The sequence below is a fragment of the Dama dama genome, chromosome 17 (assembly GCF_033118175.1).
Source record: "Dama dama isolate Ldn47 chromosome 17, ASM3311817v1, whole genome shotgun sequence".
NCBI classification, from domain to species: domain Eukaryota; kingdom Metazoa; phylum Chordata; class Mammalia; order Artiodactyla; family Cervidae; genus Dama; species Dama dama.
Window position 1 is genome coordinate 63,903,300 of NC_083697.1, and position 20,092 is coordinate 63,923,391.

The 20,092-nt window shown below is 44.0% G+C and overlaps 1 protein-coding gene across 19 annotated transcripts in view; it reads right to left on the reverse strand.

Moving 5' to 3' along the window:
* APBB2 (amyloid beta precursor protein binding family B member 2) overlaps positions 1-20,092 on the reverse strand; it is a 357,050-nt gene that overhangs the window by 112,600 nt on the left and 224,358 nt on the right. For 16 of the 19 annotated variants that reach the window (XM_061164644.1, XM_061164641.1, XM_061164635.1 and 13 more), the window contains one exon: positions 1,331-1,539. In XM_061164644.1, coding sequence (XP_061020627.1) covers positions 1,331-1,539 — 209 coding nt within the window. The remainder of the gene's footprint in view (positions 1-1,330; positions 1,540-20,092) is intronic. The other 3 variants (XM_061164650.1, XM_061164649.1, XM_061164646.1) reach the window with 1 other exon arrangement.

The window sequence follows — 20,092 nt, forward strand, 5'->3', positions numbered from 1 at the left end:
GGAGGACTCCACTTCCTGGTAGGCTGAAGTTGGTTCATCTCCACCTCCCTGCACACCTCACACAAGGTGAACAAAAGACTGAATGGGATTTGCTCTGGGAGGAGGAATATTATGCTAATAAAAAAAACGATCAAAATTGCTCAGTGATAAGCAATGAAATCCTAAGTGGTTCAGTGTAACTGAAGCGGGTGTCTGACCATCAGGGCCCTGTACCAACAAACCGAAGCCCCAGTCTATCAACAGAGGGTTATAGCTCGCCCTAACCGGCACTTGAAAGATGGAGAGTTTGAGGCCCAGGTGGAGTGAGTGAGATGCTGAAGCCCAGCAACAGCAAGAATGTGGTTGGAATGTAGGTCTTCCTGCCTCCTAGAGAAGAGCAAGTAAATAATGGAAGATGTTGTTTACTTTTAAAGACAGGAAGGGTAATAATAGCAGCAAATATGTAGAGAGGCTTTCGGGAAAGAGATACAGTTCAAATTCCTTCCATGTCCTCAAAGTAAAAGAAAATAAGTTGTTTAAAGAACAAAAGACTGTGGTCAGGGAAAAGGCAGAAGTGCCTGTGTACCAGGAATCAAACCTCTTTTCTCAAAAAAAAAAAAAAAAAAAGCCATTACTTAACTGTGACCTTTTCCCACTGTAATTCTCTTGAATATTTTGTTATCAGGATTTACAAAGGTTCACTGCAGGAGTTTCCGTATTAACAACTATCATGATGGAATTTTTTTTAATGCCTCAATTCTTTGTTTAAACATCAGATTTCTTCCTCAGGGATAGAACAAATTTCTGCTGCTAATTATGTCTAAAATAATGTCACTTCTGCTAAATAAACAGAATTCTCTTTTTTTATTTTTTATTAGGAATTAAGCATTTAAGGGTTCTCAAGGGTTATTCCTGCAGACATTCTCTCCGTGCAATCAAATGAGCCCATGGATATTAATAAGATGTGCGGTAATTATAACACGTCAGGCCAAGAGATGCCTTCTGTAAATATTTTATGGAACCAGCAGTGTGAAGTGGTACCTACGGAGTCAAGCACCGCCTCAGTGCGCCCCAGGGAATCTTAACCACTTCTCATTAATCAGCCTCTCTTACTTTCTGTACCTGGAATGGTATTTAAAGAGTCCAAAAGCCATTAAAAAATAAAAAGATCCCTGAAAGATGATATTAACACTATTCACGAAAAGGAAGCATTTCAGAGGTTTCAAATGCAACATGCATAAAAATCGGAATGCTTACCTTGATGACCTGTTGGGGCAGAAGCAATGAGTCTAAAGAGAAATCACAAGTTACATCCACTCTACTAAGCCATTAAAAAGACACTCCATTTTACCTCGTTCTCTGGGGTGGGAGATGACGTTACAGAACTGAGGGACCCTTTCCTTGAACCCTGAAGATCTGCTGGGATGGAGACAGGGCGTTCCCACTGAGTCGTCCCTGTTGGTATGTGCCAGTAATAGGTCCCAGCGATGTCACTGACTCTCTTCCAGCCAGGTGGCAAATCTGGATCAGTCTGAAAGGAGTGGTCACTCCATATATCTGCTAGAAAATGGAAGAGAACAGAGAGAGAGAGAGAGGGTTTTATTAAAAGAAGAAACAACTACAGTCTCCTGGTCTTAGTTCCAACAGTGAGGAGAATTCCGCAGGCAGATGTGTCCATGGCCCAAATGAGAACTAAAGCCATCTTACAAACACCAAGGATGGTAAGAAGGAGAATACAGAAAGGAAGAGAGAACTGGACAGTTGACACTTGATAACATGGATATAAAAGGACCCATTATCATCATTTTATAGTTCCAAGGACCCTATGAACAGGCTAAAGCTCCATTAGCCAGAATCAACTACTCAAACAAAATTTGCAAGATTACACACAAAATCTACTGAACCCCTTTGTAAATTAGTAAGATTTACTGTTTGGGATCACACCCCCAGCAATGAGTACAATTCTAATTTTCTTTGCTTTCTGGATGAGTTGCTGGATTTATGAGTACTGCACTTGTTATCTTTGCTTTAACAACTCCTCCCATTTGATGGTAAAACATCTAAAAGCAGCCATGTCTTTGTAACACTCTGGAATTCCAAACTGTACACAGAAGATTCCCAGAGCAGACAGACTGAAACAGCCTCGGAATTCAAAAAGGAACTCTAAAAAACAGACCAGTAATGTAAATACAGGAAGGAGCGTAGTGTGGAACACAATAGAGAATGGCGGGGACTGTGGCAAACTGGTGAAAGTCACTCAGTCGTGTCCAACTCTTTGCAACCCCACACACTATACAGCCCACAGAATTCTCCAGGCCAGAATATTGGAATGGATAGCCTTTCCCTTCTCCAGGGGATCTTCCCAACCCAGGGATTGAATCCAGGTCTCCCACATTGCAGGCAGATTCTTTACCAGCTGAGCCACAAGAGAAGCCCAAGAATACTGGAGTGGGTCGCCTATTCCTTGTCCAGTGGACCTTCCCAACCCAGGAATCAAACTGGGGTCTCCTACATTGCAGGAGGATTCTTTACCAACTGAGCTATGTGGCAAACCAGTAAGCATGTACAAGTCCAAAGGCCTTTACATTAAAAAAATAATTCTTAGGCACTGTGTGTGTGTGCAGGGTGCGGGGGGGGACAGGGTGGGACAAATAAAATACATTTACTGGGCAATTTCTGCCATCTCTGGACCATATCAATATTTTATTAGTTTACTGGATAATTATTTGCTTTTAAATATCTCATTTTGGGCTTTCTCATAAAATGGGCTAAAGTGCTAGAGAAGAGAGGAGAGAACAGGAAGCACAGTAAGAAATCCATAGAGAGAGGCACGATGGAGAAATTGCAAGCAGCTGGATGAATATACATAGGTAGGAAAACATAATCAATTTGCACTCTACACTTGGGGATCACTTTATTCTAAGGAGAAGCCCTTTCCGATGTGTCATCATAAGAGGCTGGAGCCAGTACACGAACTCAAAGAAAGTAGGCTGGCCTTGCCCTGTGCGAATGTCACCGCATCAGGTCACTGAGACTGCTACCATCGCAAGATGAGAAAAAGAAGCCAGACAAAGAAGCTGATTAAGACGACGACACAGATGTGCATTCATGAGGGTGTCTGGCAATCCAGCATTTGCTTTTCTCATTTAAATCTGTCAGAGGCAAGACTGCCGCTTTTCTCAAATTATGATGGAAACTTCCCCTCCCCCTACAGGAAATTAAGCATGATTAAATAATTTCAAGTTACCCACATCTTTCACAAACAACTTGAAACAAATATGTGCATACACTCCTCTGTCTTGTCTCCTTATTAGGGGGTGTGAGGGTTGTTTCTGCTGTTGTTTTATCGTCAGTATTTCAACTAGGATGGGGACACAGGTCTTGGGAGTCAGTTGGAGAAAACCCTACCAAGGGTGTCCCCTTCTCGAATTCCAGCAGCTCACAGACAACAAGCTCAAGATGGAAACTAACAAAAGAACAAAAGGAGGACGCCAGTAAGCATTTCTGTGGTTTTTAAGGTCCGAGGGCCTGAATTTACACATGTCCTGGTTGTCTGTACAGCTGGGACACTAGCACCCATGAAGAACAGCTACCTGCCACATGAGCTATGAGAACACGATACCACGTCAGACCAGCGGGAGACACCAAGGTCGGCAGCCTTCTAGTTTGGCTGTCTGAGGTGATGGAAAGGGGCCTGGGGCTACAGGGCAGGAATTGGGTTGTTCGGTCTTCAATCAGACCCAGTCACTTATATTTGGTTTAAATGCTGAGTTTCTGCTGACATTTTGTTGGAATAAAAATTCAGTTCAGTTGCTCAGTCGTGTCCGACTCTGTGACCCCATGGACCGCAGCACGCCAGGCCTCCCTGTCCATCACCAACTCCTGGAGTCCACCCAAACCCAGGTCCATTGAGTCACTGATGCCATCCAACCATCTCATCCTCTGTTGTCCCCTTCTCCTCCTGCCCTCAATCTTTCCCAGGATCAGGGTCTTTTCAAATGAGTCAGCTCTTTGCATCAGGTGAATAAAAATTAGAAGGGGGTTATTTCATTGCTAAAAATTGATGATGAGATGATGATGGAGGAAGTGAGGTGGGAACGTTTACAATACAATTAGCAATTAGCAGCTCAGAGCCATTTAGAGAATCCCTTCCACATCACTCTATACTGGTTGTAAGGAATGTAAGTCCCATGAGGGCAGGCAGACAGCATCCCTGTCATGTTCACCATCCTATTCCCAACACCTAGCATAGTAGGTGTTCAATAACAACGAGCCGGATGAATGGTGGAGAGATGGCAGATGGATGGATAGACAGATGGGGTAGACAGAAGAAAGGAAGATAGGAAAGAAGAATGAAGAGAGGAGGAGGGAGGAATAAATGAATGAAGTCCCAAATGATGGGAATTGAACTTGGCAAGAGAGGAATCCTCAAGAAATCGGTTCTGTGCAATCTCATAAAACTGAGCAACTTCACAGAATACTCCGGAAAATGAGCTTCTCATTAAGAGCAACGTCTACTTCCTTTGATGGTGTATGTGAATGTTCTTGTGGACAAAAAGAAATAAGATGTGATAAACTGGGAAGAGTTCTGAGCTGGAGTTGAGATTGTGTTTCTTTTTTCATTGATAGGTTCCAAAGGAATCGTAAGAAACGTGCCTTCTGAGGCACGTCAGTGCCGCTACCCTTCATTTTGTTTAATCTTCAAAGCCCCGATTTGCTTAGTTCTCTGATATAGAACTATATGCACATTTAGATAAGTACCCTGGACCTTATTCAATAGGTCGGTGGTTTCCAAATGTTATTAGATTAGGAGGAAGGACAGGGTTGCTGGCAGGTGGAACTCCAGGCCTGTCCAGAGTCTTCTGACCGTGCACACTACGTCGTTTCAGTCCTGTCCGACTCTCTGTGACCCCATGGACTGTAGCCCAGCAGGCTCCTCTGTCCATGGGATTCTCCAGGCAAGGATACTGGAGTGGGTTGCCATTCCCTTCTCCAGGGGATCTTCCCAACCCAAGGACTGAACCTGCGTCTCTTACATCCCCTGCATTGGCGGGCAGGTTCTTTACTGAGAGTGCCACCTGGGAAGCCCCTTTTGACCATAGCAGCACCATTTTTACCTGTTTTAAATAATGGTCTTGTATGTATGATTTTCCTTGAAAAAACAGGGATCAGTTAATGCTCACATCAACCCCGCCAGAAGGCAAGGACAGTGCAGCCAAGATAGGAAGTCAGGCTTTGCGGTTTAAACACCAGTTCTCTTAATGCTGCCATGAAATTCTCAGGGGCTGGTAATGACAGCCCTGTTAACAGGAGTAAGAAGCCGCAGGCGCGGACGCGGACCGTGGGCTGACCACCCAGCCCCTTCACTGCAGGAGTTCACGGCGTGTCCGCGGCGGCCTACGAAGGATACACCACCGTTACCCCGTGTCTAAGGCCACAGAGGACAGCAGCTTGGTTTAAACCCAAGGGGGTCAACTAGGTCCCAATGTAGAAATGGATGCTGTTTTTTCAGAGACCTGAGTAAGATCAGTTATAGTCAGCTTGGGGGAATTTAGAACGTGAGTATATGGGGATGGGGACAAAAGAAAGAGCACAATGGCTTCGAGTCTGAGGCCTGCTGACCTGACCAGGGTTATGGAGCTGGTAACTAACCACACCAAGGTCCAGCCTGGAGCCTGGGTACATCAGTGCCAGGACACTTCCACTGTAGGCTCTGCGTAGGGGCCTCCCTCCTTCACCTCCCTCATTAAATCTGCATCCAGTAAACTGAGGCCACCTCAGCTGGTCTGTGGATCTGCAGCCTCTCCCGTTAGAAGCCTGAGCTTCAACTTCCACCCCCAGACACACAGCGGAGGCTGAGATCCCACTTGTTCCCCCCCCCCCCCCACCGCCCTTCCCTACAGGATCTCACACCTAAGAAGCTTTATGGTCTTCTGTCCTGTCATCACCGCATCCCTGCCTCTTACTGAAGGTGCCTTCAAGGAGAAGAGGTTCAGTGGTAGGAGTGGAAAGGTACAGGCATCCTTTCCAAGTGGCCCACTTCGTTGTGTGCGGTTCTGTCCCAGAAGCAGGGCCTGCAAACCAGACTGTAAAAATAGCAAGGCTGAGAGCCCCAAGAAAGTCCCTCTTGTGCTGGGCATCTCTTGGGCCAAGAGCCATACTTGGCCTGGGAACAAGGGGCCTGTCTGTGAGCGGCAAGGAGCCGCCCCTCCAGCCGCCTTTGGGCGCCAGTGCGCTGGGCTGGCTCCACCCCTGCGACTGGGCTCTCCTCCGCAATTGGGTCTGTGAGTGAGGCAAGCCAGCCTCTCCTCACCCTCTCCCTTGGGCTCACTAGCAGGAACCGAAGGGTCAAATGGAAACAAATGAGCATCTAGCAGCAGCTGGAAATTTCCCTTTCTGCTCCGGAGGCCACAGGAAGGAGGCATGGGTGAGCCGGGATTCTAAATTTGGTAACGTCTGCAGCGCAGAGCACAAAAGCCGCCCTCTGGTCCTCCGAGCGGCCCTCACCCCCTTCCTCGGCAGCTGCTGTGTGCCCAGCGCCTCGGTGTGTGAGGCAGGGGGTGAGGGCCTTGTGAACAAAGAGGAGACAGATGAACTCCTTCCACAAACATTTCCTGCTTACTCTGCACCAGGCATTGCTCCAGGGCTGGGGCCACAGAGGTCATCAGATAGACCGAGCCAGACCCTGCATCCGAGACCCGGGTTCTCAAGCATCAGTCACCCGGAGAACCTGCTAGAACACAGATCGCTGGGTGCCATCCTCCCATCCTCTACCCCCCACCCCCAAGCTTCCGACTCAGTCACTCTGAGGTGGGGCCTGGGAATCTGCATCTCCAATAGTTTCCAGGCGCTACAGATTTCACGCTGTTGGCTTTGGGAACCGGACTTTTTAAGAACAACTGGTCTGGGAAAACAAAAGGTAGTCATTCTTATCTACCAAATCCCATCTGACCGCTGGCTTCAGAAAACAGAAAATGTGAATTATACTTCATCATTCACCCACTTATGCATTCTCTTGCACAGAGGGACTCTACTACATACCAAGCACGATTCTAGAAGCTGAGAATACAGCAATGAATAAAAGAGGCAATTTAGGGATAATGGGGTCAGTTGTGTCTGGTGATGGGCTATTTGGTAGGATAGTCTGAAGAAAGAACAATGTCACCCCCAAACAGAAGGGGCTGGCCTTGGGAAGAGACTAGGGAACAGCATTCCTGGAAGAGGGAACCTCAAGTGCAAAGTCCCCATGGCAGGAAAGAGGCTGTCATGTCATTATAACAGAAGGTCACTTGAGTGAGAGATGAGTGGTCCAGAATAAGACTTAACTCCGTAAGAGCTAAGAATTCAACCTCTATGCAAAGGAAAACTCGTGAAGTTCTTTGTTGTCTGTGTTTTCGAAATCAGAGGAGCAATCTGCACAATGCTCCCATTCTTGGAGAAGAAAAACCTCTCTCTTCTGAAGTCTCAGCTGCAGCTGCTGCTGGCTACTCTTTCTGAGCAATGTTATTCCCAAAGGAGCCAGGCGCCTAGGCCCAAACTGCTGTATGTAAATTCAGCGTTAAAATCGTTTCTCTGCTCACCGGCGGTCTGCTTCCATTGCCTCTCTCTCTCCCTTCTTCTCTAACTCACTACTTAGCCCCTTTATTTTCTCTGGACCTAGAACTTTGTTGTCAGGAAACAGTAAGAAGGCTCTTCATCCCCTCCAACTTCATCACTGACTTCTGGCGACAAAAGCACAGAACCAGGACTCCAGGTCAGGATCATTTATTATAGGTTTGCTGAGGGCTCCAGGCAGCATCCAGAGGCTGCTTAGAACACGGTGTGAAACTGTCCTAAATCAAAGGAACTGGCAAAAATGATGACTATGGAGACAAGGGGATGAGCCCCAAATGCCCCAAACCCGTGAATTCTCAGAATTCTGATCTGCTGGGCTGCCGGACAGAGGGGAGGAAAGCTTGCCCCAAGTAGTTTAAGTGCCTCTGCTCTTTCTTGTATTTATTTGCAGGGTCTATCTAGGCCTCTGAAGTGTCTATCACAGCCTCAGAAAAATTATACATTTTACTCCATTGAGCTTTCCCGTGGCTGCAGTCTTCTGACAGCTCTAATAAAACTAACAGTTTTGAGAGTGTTGATTTTCTAACTTTCTCCTATATTTTCTTTTAAAAAAGTTAAGATTTTTAATGTTTTTGAAATAGGGAGTTCTTTGTAACTGAGGATTTTCCTGTTAAAGATTCTTGGGTAAATGTTCCAAGAACTCACAATTTAAACGGTTCTTAAATTTGGGCCTTGTAATACTACATACTTTGTGTATTTTTATCAAGTATTTTGGCATAAGGTCGACACAATATTTCTTAATTTAAACTCACTGGGGACATAAGTCTTTGCTAGGCTTACTCAACTAAATTTGTTTCAAGGCTATATGGCTATTACAGACAGGAGCTCTGGAGTCAGTCAACAGCCTTGAATCTCAGCTCCAACGCTGGCTAGCCGTGTCAGCTCAGACAAATGGCTTAATTTCTAATGGCCTGTCTGCTTACTATGACAGAACTGATGGCAGCTTCTGCACCATGCAGCTGATGCGGAACACAGCGCGCAGCACAAAGCCAGGCACGTAACAACCACTCAGGAAATCTCGGCTACTAGTCACTATTAATTACTTCACTCAAATGTGGCTTTGGGGGAAAAGACGCTGGAAAAAACACATTTCGAAATGGCATCAACCACAGTGCATTTCCCTGAAAAACTAAGATTCCCAAGAGTCTGCATCCACCAAGTTGTGTTTTTTTACTAAAAAGGTAGGTTTTATTTAGATCAAGAAAAGCAGATGAGGACGTTGGCCACTCATGTGTCCATTCAGAAACAAAGCATCACATGAGGACACGCTGGCTTGAGTTTGTGGCATCTCTTTAAACAGCATGTGGCTGCTTTATCTCATGCAGCTAGGCCGTTAAAGAAGAAGAAATGAAATGAGAACAAAATAGCTTATGAAGTCTAAGTATTATTTCAGGCACCCTTCTTTAGAGACTGCTCTGCCTCAGGTCCTCAAGAAAGTATGCAAAAGGAACTGATCTGATGATGGTGGAAAATAAAAGGGAAATTATGCCTCCCTGTTTACTGACTGTTAACCAAAATCAAGAGAGTCAGGGGACTCTGCAAAGACAAATTTAAAGACTAAAGGGCATGAGATGTAAGCCACTAAAAATTATCCAGAGGGAAAATTGGTATTTGTAAATATGAATTCATCCATTCACACCTATACAATGCATATGATTGAAGTTAATCATATGACCTGGCTGCAGAATATTTAATATATCATAAGAAGATCTCATTCGACACACTTACACAATAAAATGTGCATTTTCTTACAAATTATAAAAAGGGATATTAAAATTTTAAGATATGAAATATAACCTAGGAACAGTACTTCCTTTAACCGTGTGCACAAAGTACAAAGTAGCATAATTTACAGTAGCTACTGAGAAGCCACAGGCTTAGACTCCCCAGCCCTCTCCAAAAAATTAAAAATAAAGCATTAAAACTTGAATGGGGAGTTATATTTTAAGAGAGCTACAGACCACGGTGATAACCTCAATTTTGTTTTTCTAAGAAGCACTGGGAAACACCTGTGATGAAACCAACGCAACCTCCAAAATTCAGAAGTTTAATCACAACACAAAATGAAGAACGTATACAGGTGGGCATGCTCTTGAATAAGCAGCTTGTTGGGTGATTTTAAAAGTAAAGGTTGCAGCGTATGGAAAACCGCCAGGCAGGTTTATCACTTTCCCCCCAGCTGTCTGACCACTTGTGCGCTGAGGGGCAGCAGCGCCCCCTGCTCAGTAGCAGTGGGACTATTCAGGTTGGCGGGCTGATCAACAAGTCAGCCCTAATATTCTTTGCTTTCAAGTCTGGGCATTTAGTGCCTGGACACAGTGTAGCAGGGATATCTATGACCAAATGATTAAGCAACAACATTCGGAGAACGCGTCCAGCTGCCATGCCAGCAGTCAAGACAACCACACACCTTCCTCATTTGATTATTATTTCACAGTGAGCAGTTGGAGAGGAGAAGACAAACATCTACCTCGGGCAGCAACCTTTGTTTGGCTTCCATTCAATCAGTCAGACGCAATGACTACCAGCACCAGACTCTTTCAAGGCAGACAGGTCTGAAAGCGTATTAAATAAAGCCCATTTTCCAGCCCTCCACTGTTCTGGCAGGGTCTTCAATACACTCTCCCCTTAGAGCTGTGGTCCTCTTTAGGCTGACGACCAGAGCACTGATGACAAGGTGGAAGCTATTCCAGAGCTGCCAAGACCAACTTCAAGGTCACTGTTACTCTAAATGGTGGCATGCAAGGACTTGACTCCTCATCTACATTAAGTATTAGGACAAAAGATGATTAGGGAGAAGCTACGAAATTGACAACAAACTATACTGGACAACAAACTATCATCTGGTCTTTTGCGAGCAGATTAAAAAGGCTAACTGAGGACTTCCCTGGTGGTCAGTGGTTAAGAATCTGCCTGCCAGCAAGAGAGACACAGATGTAAAGAAGAGACTTTTGGACTCTGGGAGAAGGCGAGGGTGGGATGATCTGAGAGAATGGCACCGAAACATTTATATTACCATATGTGAGACAGATGACCAGTCCAAGCTCGAGGCATCAAACAGGGCACTCAAAGCCGGCGCGCTGGGACAACCCAGAGTGATGGGATGGGCTCGGGATGGGGGACCCATGTACACCCGTGGCTGATTCAGGTCAACGTATGGCAAAAGCCACCACCACGGTATAAAGTGATTACTTCCAATTAAAATCAATCAATTAATTAAAAAAGAATCTCCCTGCCAATACAGGGTCCATGGGTTTGATCTCTGGTCTGGGAAGATCCCACAAGCCATGGAGCACTGAGCCCTTGTCCCACAACTACTGAAGCGCGTGCTTCTGTGCTCTGCAACAGAAGCCGCTGCGATGAGACGTCATCACACTGCAAATTGAGGGCAGGCCCTGCTCGCCACAACTAGACAAAGCCTGCGTTCAGCAATGAAGTGACCCAGCACAGCCTCGATTAATTGTTTTTTGGTAAAGCACGCTGAAGTGGATGCCATCTTTTCTAAAATCAAAATCTATGTGTGGGAGCACACAGAACTATACCCCCATAGATTACAATGTGTATATTTTATTTCTGATATAAAAACAAAAGCAAGCACGTCTAGAACCCTACAGAATTTTCAAAGTCCTGTAACTAATCCAATCTCATTTGATCCCACACAATCTGAGAAGGAGACAGGAGACACGCTATTCCCATTTTACAGGTGAACAAACAGATTTTAGCAGAGGCGGAGAACCTGGTTGTCATTGACAGTGGAGAAATCTCAGTGCATTTTTTTGTTTGCGAACCATTCTATTTGTTATGTGTATTTTTAAAGGTTGTGTCCTTAAAAAAAATCAGCATAACTGAAGTAATTTGTTCAGTATGCCTGAGTTGTTAGTGGACAAGCTTTAATATTTGATGTAAAATGTAAAACAGGATTTTTAGGCAATGGATTGGGTGGGGGAGTTAAGAGGGAAAAGTTTTTCGGAGATTAACTTCTAAAATACACATCATAAAGGATCAGGGTAAAAGCTGTTCTTTTATTACTCCTCTGAGGTATTTGTTCTCCATCTAAGTTAAAAGAGAATTTGAAGAAGCTTATATAAAAGATATAAATATATTTGAAACAGTAAAATAACATGAGAAAATAAGAGCCATGAAGTTGAGAAGAAATTTAATTTCATGCCCCTAAAATTTACAAAGTTTTAGTTATCTAATAGAAGAAGTTTACCAAAAAGGAAACTTTTCCTTAAGCATCAAATCTAAAAGGAACTTAGCATATGGTAAACAGCACTGGAAGAAGAAAAGCAGTAAACGATATGGCTTCACATTGCATCTAGGTGGTTTTATTTTCTAATCTTGTTATAAATTATAATCACAGTATACAATAGGTAATCACGTGTAAACTTTTTAAAATAATAAAGTGGGCAAACTCTTCTGTATCTTCCTTTTGTCCATGAGAAGCCTGGTGTCTGGGTCTCTCAAATAAGGTAGCAGACACTGCAAACTGTTCATCACTTCTGAGTGTTTTCCTTCTTATTGGACACTTGGCCATCCAGAATACATTTCCCAGCCTCCCAAGCATAGCTAGGTATGGCTATGCAGGTTACATTCTAATATTGGGAGGTAAGTTCAAGGACTGTATAGCAGCTTTTAAGAACCTTCTTCATAAAATAGCTTGCAGGCACATTTTTTTCTTGCTGTCTGGAACAGACAAGCCTTCTTGGACCATCAGTACACTGGTTACCCCCTAGGGATGCTGGAATGGGAAGGCCAAGGAACTTGGGCTCCTGAGGTCTTTGTGTGGAACAGAGCCACTGCATCAGTGAACTGCTACTACCAGGCTTCTATGTGAAAGGGAAATACATTTCTATTGTAAATAAGCCACTGATATTCTGGAGTTTTACATTACTAACAGCTGAAGTTGATCCTAATTCATCCATCTAATGGCAGGCAAGTGAATTCCAGACCTGGTACCTAGGAAAGAAATTAGTACCAAGGATTAGCTTTGCAACCCCATATTCAATACCAAACTTACAGGCATATAAATTATAAAGTTGAGTTCAGAAACCCAGGCTCCTGAGTCCCAACTTCTTCAACATTTCCCAAAACCGTGTACTGCTGGAATATAACTTCATTGGTTATCATTCATTCATCTTCACCACCACCAGTGCAAGCAAGCATCTTAACCGCATCTCCAACTCTTGTGAAAATACCAAATGCAGACTCTATGTTGGGTCTAATTTATCACAAACCTCAAAACAAGTGTCTATCAGGATTCAACCAACCACAAGCAACATTCAGCCGTCCATCTGATTCAAGGCTTCTGATTCTCTGACTTGTACCATCCTCCTCCCCTACTTCTTTCAATTCTAGGTCAGGAGAGAAAAGCAAAGATTCTCCAGGGAAAAACAAAATGACAAAACCAATTAGCTGATGCACACCTGTGCAATAGCTTGGTTTTTCTTTTCCAACAAATGAAAGCGTGGTACACAGAGCCCCGAGTTTCTCAGAGATGCTGAGGCTACTGGCAGAAAAGAGGCAGGGGTATTTGTGGATCCCATCTGCCAGAGATGCACGTGTACAGAGTGTCGTTGTTTTTTTTTTTACTTTTCTCAAAATAGAATGTAGCATAAGACAATATTAGATATTTGGGCCAAAATTCCAGGAAAGGACAAGCAAACAGAAAAATTATTCTCAGAAACCTCAAACAATAAAGTACTGCTCATAGTTAGTTTAGAAGGGCTTCTTTAGAGATTAGGATGTGGAACTGTTTGGTGTTTAAGTTGTGGGTCCTCAGCAATAAAAAGTTTAGAAAAAGTGTCTAAAGATGCTGTTTATCACAAATTAAACGGATCAAAGTTCCTTAAAGTCAGGATCAAGCTTGCTCCTCTTTTTTTTTTTTAATCAACCAATGTACGGCAAACATGTCATACACACAGTAGGTGTGCAATGTAAGTTTTCTGAAGGTAAGTGGATGTAGCAGGGAGTGGCTCCCTTTTTCCGTATCTTATTCTCTGAAGGACTTTCCTGATGACTCAGTGGGTAAAGAATCTGCCTGCAAGGCAGGAGACACAGGATTGATCCCTGGGTTGGAAAGATCCCTTGGAGAAAGAAATGGCAACCCACTCCAGTATTCTTGCCTGGGAAGCCCCACTGACAGAGGAGCCTGGCGGGCTACAGTCCACAGGGTCGAAAAAAGTTGGACACAACAGAGCAACAGGGATTTATCTTCTGAAACCCCAGAGGCTGCTGAGATAACAGTTATACAAATGACAACTATAGGAAAGCAGAAGACAGAGAGGGAAAGGAGGACGGAAGAAAGGGAGGGAGGGAACGTGAGGGAGGGCTGCCAGCCTCCTGAGTTGAGTCCTACTTTACACTGACATTCAAAAAGAAAGTAGATTTACAGTTTGCTAGTTTTTATTCACCCACAAATGTACTGGTTGACCCACAAGGTCTCAAATCCAAGGCAATATGCTAAAATTATCTTCTTACTAGAAAAATGCTCCCAAAGCATTAGAGGTTTCTCGCTTGCAGGGTGTCTGGGAAGGAGTCCAAATTTATTATGCTACAGAAATAGGTTTCTTTTCCCTAGTCTCAAAATCTAAGCCGCTCACTTGTGAAAATTCTGGTTCATACAAAGTTTCTGTTCTAGGTTAGCTCCATTTCCTTCTTTCTAGATCTACGGGCAGTTTAGCGTCCGCTTGTAAAGGACGGTCTATCCGTTCTTGAATCCTCGTATGCTCTAATAAGTATCTTCCTCCTCAACTCCGTCCCGTTACTTCCTCTCTGAAAGAAATTACTGTAACCTTTGGAGAGAAGACTCTGCTCATCACACACAAGTGATCCTTAGATCTCAGAAGTGGGTACAGAGGAACATTCTTTGGAAGCAAATGAATTGGATGCTATGTCAAAGTTTTCCTTGTTGCAGGCAAATAGGCAGAGATCAGCAGGGACAAGGGGATGACTATGTGGAGAACTTCACCCTAAACAGCTGCTGTGCTTCCTTCCTTGTAGAAACAAACTGTGTGTCTTTCCGGGTCACAGATGTGCTCTGATGAATGAACTAAGAGCATCTACTCCTCCCTTAAGAAAATATTATAGTGGAAAGTACCAAACCTTGAAGCCAGGAACAGAAAGAAGCTGAGTAAAAGAACACATTGTATTTTTGTTTGGTTTTGTTTAGTTCTCTTTGGAGAAACAAAGAGTATTAATTACTTTTGAAAGCAAGAGTACATTTGCAGTGTAAATTTTCCATGGGTTTTTTTTTCCTTAAGGGTAATAATATTTTTCTTCCACTTGCTGCTTTGATGATTGACTCATTTTTAAAAAATATATTCTACTTTGATAAAGCAAGAATTTTTAATTTTCTTATTGCAGATAAAGGCTACTTGCACTTGGCCTAAATTCTAACTGGTCACTCTGGGAAAGCTGACCTCTTTTCATGGCCATTGGGTCTGTTTGAGAAACACATTTACAAGAACTGAATTGGTTAGCGACAACTTTGGGAAAAAAAAAAAAAAAAAGCCATAATTTGGAGTAGAAAATGGCAACCCATTCCAGTATGCTTGCCTGGAGAATTCTGTGGACAAAGGAGCCTGGCAGGCTACAGTCCATGGGGTCACAGAGAGTGGGATATGACTGAGCAACTCACACACACACCAGTCAAAAGGATCTGACTCAACACACAATTGCAATGCTCTATTTTCACCGAACAAAATTAAAGTATATCCATCAATAAGATAAAGATAGCTTTTTTTTTAAAACAAGTAAATAATATGTATCCTACAAGCCAGCAATACTATGTTCAGAGCTCATACACCTCCTCACATCCTTACACTGGAGGAGGATCTCCATGTGAGATTATGTGCAGGGCTGGGAAGAGGAGCGTCCTGGGAGTCCATTGTTCTACCAGGGGAGAGGCGGACCCCAGACTGCCACGCAGTCAGCAGCTAGAAACAATGCGTTAAATGTCCGCCCAGCCCAATGGATAGATCTTTAAAACACGGCACATGGGGAAAAAAATTCCTGTAAATAAATTAAGGACGCACACACACATACTAAAACAGCAATGCGTTTTACCTTTTAAAAAACTTCTTGTAATGTGGTTATTCAAAATATTTTATATTACATATGTGGCTCACATTGTATTTCTAGTGGATGGCAGTGGTCAGAGGCTTCCAGTAAGCCAGAGGTACAAGAGGGCGTCTATCCATAAAAATTCTCTGGAGTCTCAGGTTAGAAGGTACTGATGAAACAACTTGTTGTTGTTGAGTTGCTAAGTTGTGTCTGACTCTTTGAAACCCCATGGACTGCAGCACGCTAGGATTCCCTGTCCTTCACCATCTTCTGGAGCTTGCTCAAACTCATGTCCATTGAGTCAATGATGCCATCCAAACATCTCATCCTCTGTCATCCCCTTCTGCCCTCAATCATTCTCTGCATCAGGATCTTTTTCAATGAGTCGGCTCTAAGCATCAAGTGGCCAAAGTGTTGGAGCTTCAGCATCAGTCCTTCCAATGAATATTCAGGACTAATCTCCTTTAGGATTGACTGGTTTGATCTCCTTACAGTCCAAGGGACTCTCAAGAGTCTTCTCCAGCACCATAATTTGAAACCATCAATCTTGAGGGGGCCCAGCTTTATGGTCTGACTCTCACATCTTTACATGACTACTGGAAAAACCAGAGCTTTGACTGTACAGACCTTTGTTGGCTAAGTGATGTTTCTGCTTTTTAATATGCTGTCTAGGTTGGTCATAGCCTTCCTTTCAAGGAACAAGTGTCTTTTAATTTCATGGCTGCAGTCAACATCCACAGTGATTCTGGAGCCCAAGAAAATAAATCTATCACTGCTTCCACTTTTTCCTCATCTATTTGCCATGAACTGATGGGACCAGATGCCATGATCTTAGTTTTTTGAATGCTGAGTTTCAAGCCAGCTTTTTCACTCTCCTCTTTGACTTTCATCAAGAGGCTCTTTAGTTCCTCTTTGCTTCCTGCCATTTGAGTGGTATCATCTGCATATCTGAGGTTACTGATATTTCTCCTGGCAGTCTTGATTTCAGCCTGTGATTTATCCAGCTGGCATTTCACATGACGTACTCTGAATATAAGTTCAATAAGCACGGTGACAATATGCAGCCTTGACGTACTCCTTTCTCAATTTTGAACCAGTCCATTGTTCCATGTCCAGTTCTAACTATTGCTTCTTGACCTACATACAGCTCTCTGAGGAGACAGGCAAGGTGGTCTGATATTCCCATTTCTTTAAGAATTTCCCACAGTTTGTTGTGATCCACACAGTCAAACGCTTTAGTGTAGTCAATTAAGCGGAAGTAAATGTTTTTTAGGAATTCCCTTGTTTTCTCTATAATCCAACAAGTGTTGGTAATTTGATCTCTGGTTCTTCTGCCTCTTCTAACCCAGCTTGTAAATCTGGAAGTTCTTGGTTCACATATTGCTGAAGCCTAGCTTGAAAGATTTTGAGCACTACCTTGCTAGTATGTGAAATGAGAAAAATTGTACAGTAGTTTGAACATTCTTTGTTATTGCCCTTCTTTGGGGCTGGAATGAAAACTGACCTCTTCCAGTCCTGTGGCCACTGCTGAGTCTTTCAAATTTGCTGGCATACTGAGTGCAGCACTTTAACAGCATCATCTTTTAGGATTTGAAATAGTTCACCTGGAATTCCATCACCTCCACTAGCTTTGTTCATAGTACTGCTTCCTAAGGCCCACTTGACTTCACACTCTAGGAGGTCTGGCTCTAGCTGAGTGATCACTAACACATCGTGTTATCTGGGTCATGAAGACCATTTTTGTACAATTCTTCTGTGTATTCTTGTCACCTCTTCTTAATCTCTTCTGCTTCTGTTAGGGCCTTACTGTTTCTGTCCTTATCATGCTATCCATGCCCAAGAAATGTTCCCTCAATATCTCCAATTTTTTAGAAGAGATCTCTAATTCCCCATTCTATTGTTTCCTCTTTGCATTGTTCACTAAAGAAGGCTTTCTCATCTCTCCTTGCTATTCTCTGAAACTCTGCATTCAGCTGGGTATATACTGCCCTTTCTCCCTTGCCTTTCACTTCTCTTTCTTTCTCAGCTATTTGTAAAGCCTCCTCAGACAAACACTTTGCCTTCTTGCATTTTTTCCCCTCTTTGGGATGGTTTTGATCACTGTTTCCTGTACAATGTTACAAATCTCTGACCATAGTTCTTAAGGCATTCTGTCTACGAAACTAGAAGGATATAAACGCAGTTCAAGATTAAATATTAAAATCCTAAGTCCGGAACTGCCAACATTTTTGAACCACTCACAACCTTCCATTGCTCTCGTTTTAAAACTTTTCTAGGATTAATGAGGCTCTTCAGAATTTCACACCCAGTCCTTGAAACTAGACTATAGAACTTATCCCAAAGCTATGACTTAGAATAATAAAATACAGTTGTAAAAGCATGATATAATTTATCAATACAGTTGCACAAATACATGATTTAACCATCCACTCCTGGGAGGTGCTTTTTTTAAAACAATAATTTTATTTTTATTTATTTATCTTATTTTTGGCTGTGCTGGGTCTCTGTCACTGCACAGGCTTTTCTCTAGCTGTGGGGAGCGCGGGCTTCTCTTGCTGTGGAGCGCGGGCTTAGCTGTTCTGTGGCATACGGGGTCCCCCGGATCAGGGATCAAACTCAGGTCTCCTCCATTGGCAGGTAGATTCCTAACCACTGAGTCACCGGGGAAGCCCTGACGTGCTTTTCAAAAATCAAAATGAGGGACTTCCCTGGTGGTCCAGTGGTTAGGACTCTGGATGTCCACTGCAGGGAGCTGGGGTTTGATCCCTCATCAGGGAACTAAACCTGCAAGCCTCAAGGTACAGCCCCCCACCCCCTGACACACACAAATTACTTAAAAATAAAATGAAAATGACCTAGTAACAATTTAGAGATAACATATTCAGTAATCCCCCTCTCTCCCACGCTCTCTCTGACACGTGTGGTCACATGTTGCACATGGACTGTTAGCATTTCCTCCGCACTCTCCTGTATGGGGCACTGGCCACCTGTTAAAGGCCTCCAGGCTCCCTCACAAGACCCTTGCCTTTTTACCCTGGTACCCCTGGCACCGAGCACGACGCTCAGCACATGATGGAGGGTCAGTAACTACCCCCAAACCAGCTGGGAAGTTTCGAGACGGGAAGACTGAGATGCTGAGAGAGCAATAGTCAGATAACTTATTTTGCTTAATAAAATTATAAGAAAGTAACAAACACTCAGCAATGTTTCCTCATTAACACCAGCATTCACAGTAACGTTTACTGAAGTGCTGACCCTGTGCCAGGCACTGCCCGAAGCACTCTATAGTTACCTGTTCATTTACTCCTTACTAGAACCTTTCAAGGTTGGGTTGTCCCCCTTTTATAGGGGGTGCTGAGAGAGGATAATTGGGCTTACCGGGTGGTGTCAGTGGTAAAGAATCCACCTGCCAATGCAGGAGACGCGAGAGACACGGGTTCAATCCCTGGGTCAGACAGATCCCCAGTATCTCATGGACAGAGGAGCCTGGCGGGCTACAGTTCACGGGGTCGGACACAACTGAGCAACCCAGTGCGCACACACACCCACATACCCCGTAACTCAGCAGTCGAGTGCCCACACACACACACACACACACACACACACACACACACACGGTAACTGACTGACCCTTGGCCCCAGATCATACTGCTGATCATACCCCAGCTGGCAATTTCCCAGAGAACACCCACTTCAACCACTCTCTGCCCCTCTTCCTGCACAAAAGAAATTGACGTCTCTGAGCACACCCGTGCACCCAACGCCCTCTGCGATGCCCTCTGTCCTCTAGTTCCCCGCTGCCTCTTCCAGTCCAGGCCAGCTGCACACTCAGTGGTCTCTCAACATGCCGTGCATTTCTGCACCCCTGGGCCTGTGTGTGTGCTGTTCCCCTGGACGGGAATCTCCTCCTTCTCTACAGCCTCCAAACTAAAACCTGGTCATCTTTCCTCCATGGAATTTTTCCTAATCATCCATTAAAAAAAAAAAATTAACCAGTTCTGCCCTGTACTATTACCTCCCTTGGTGACAAAATCATTTAGGGCAATTTTCTACTTAGTGTAAAACAAAGAACATTGCCCACCATCCAGTTCTCCAAGGATCAAATCATTAAGCACTACAGTTGCTGCCTGAAACAGTACACCCTGGAAGGAACTCAAGACAGAAAAAACAGGATAAGGCACTTTGTACTTTGGAAAAATAGGCCCCTAAGATGGCTGGAGATATCTCAGGGGGGGGAAAAAAAAAACAACAAAGAAACAGCCACACCGTGAGACTTGCAAGATCTTAGCTCCCCAACCAGGAAGTGAAACTGGGGCAATGGCAGTGAAAGCCCTGGGCCCTAACCACTGGACCACCACGCAAGTTCACCCCAAATAATTCTTTTCATGAACCCAGATTCCCGCATCTTCCCATACACAGACAGCACTAAAAGCAT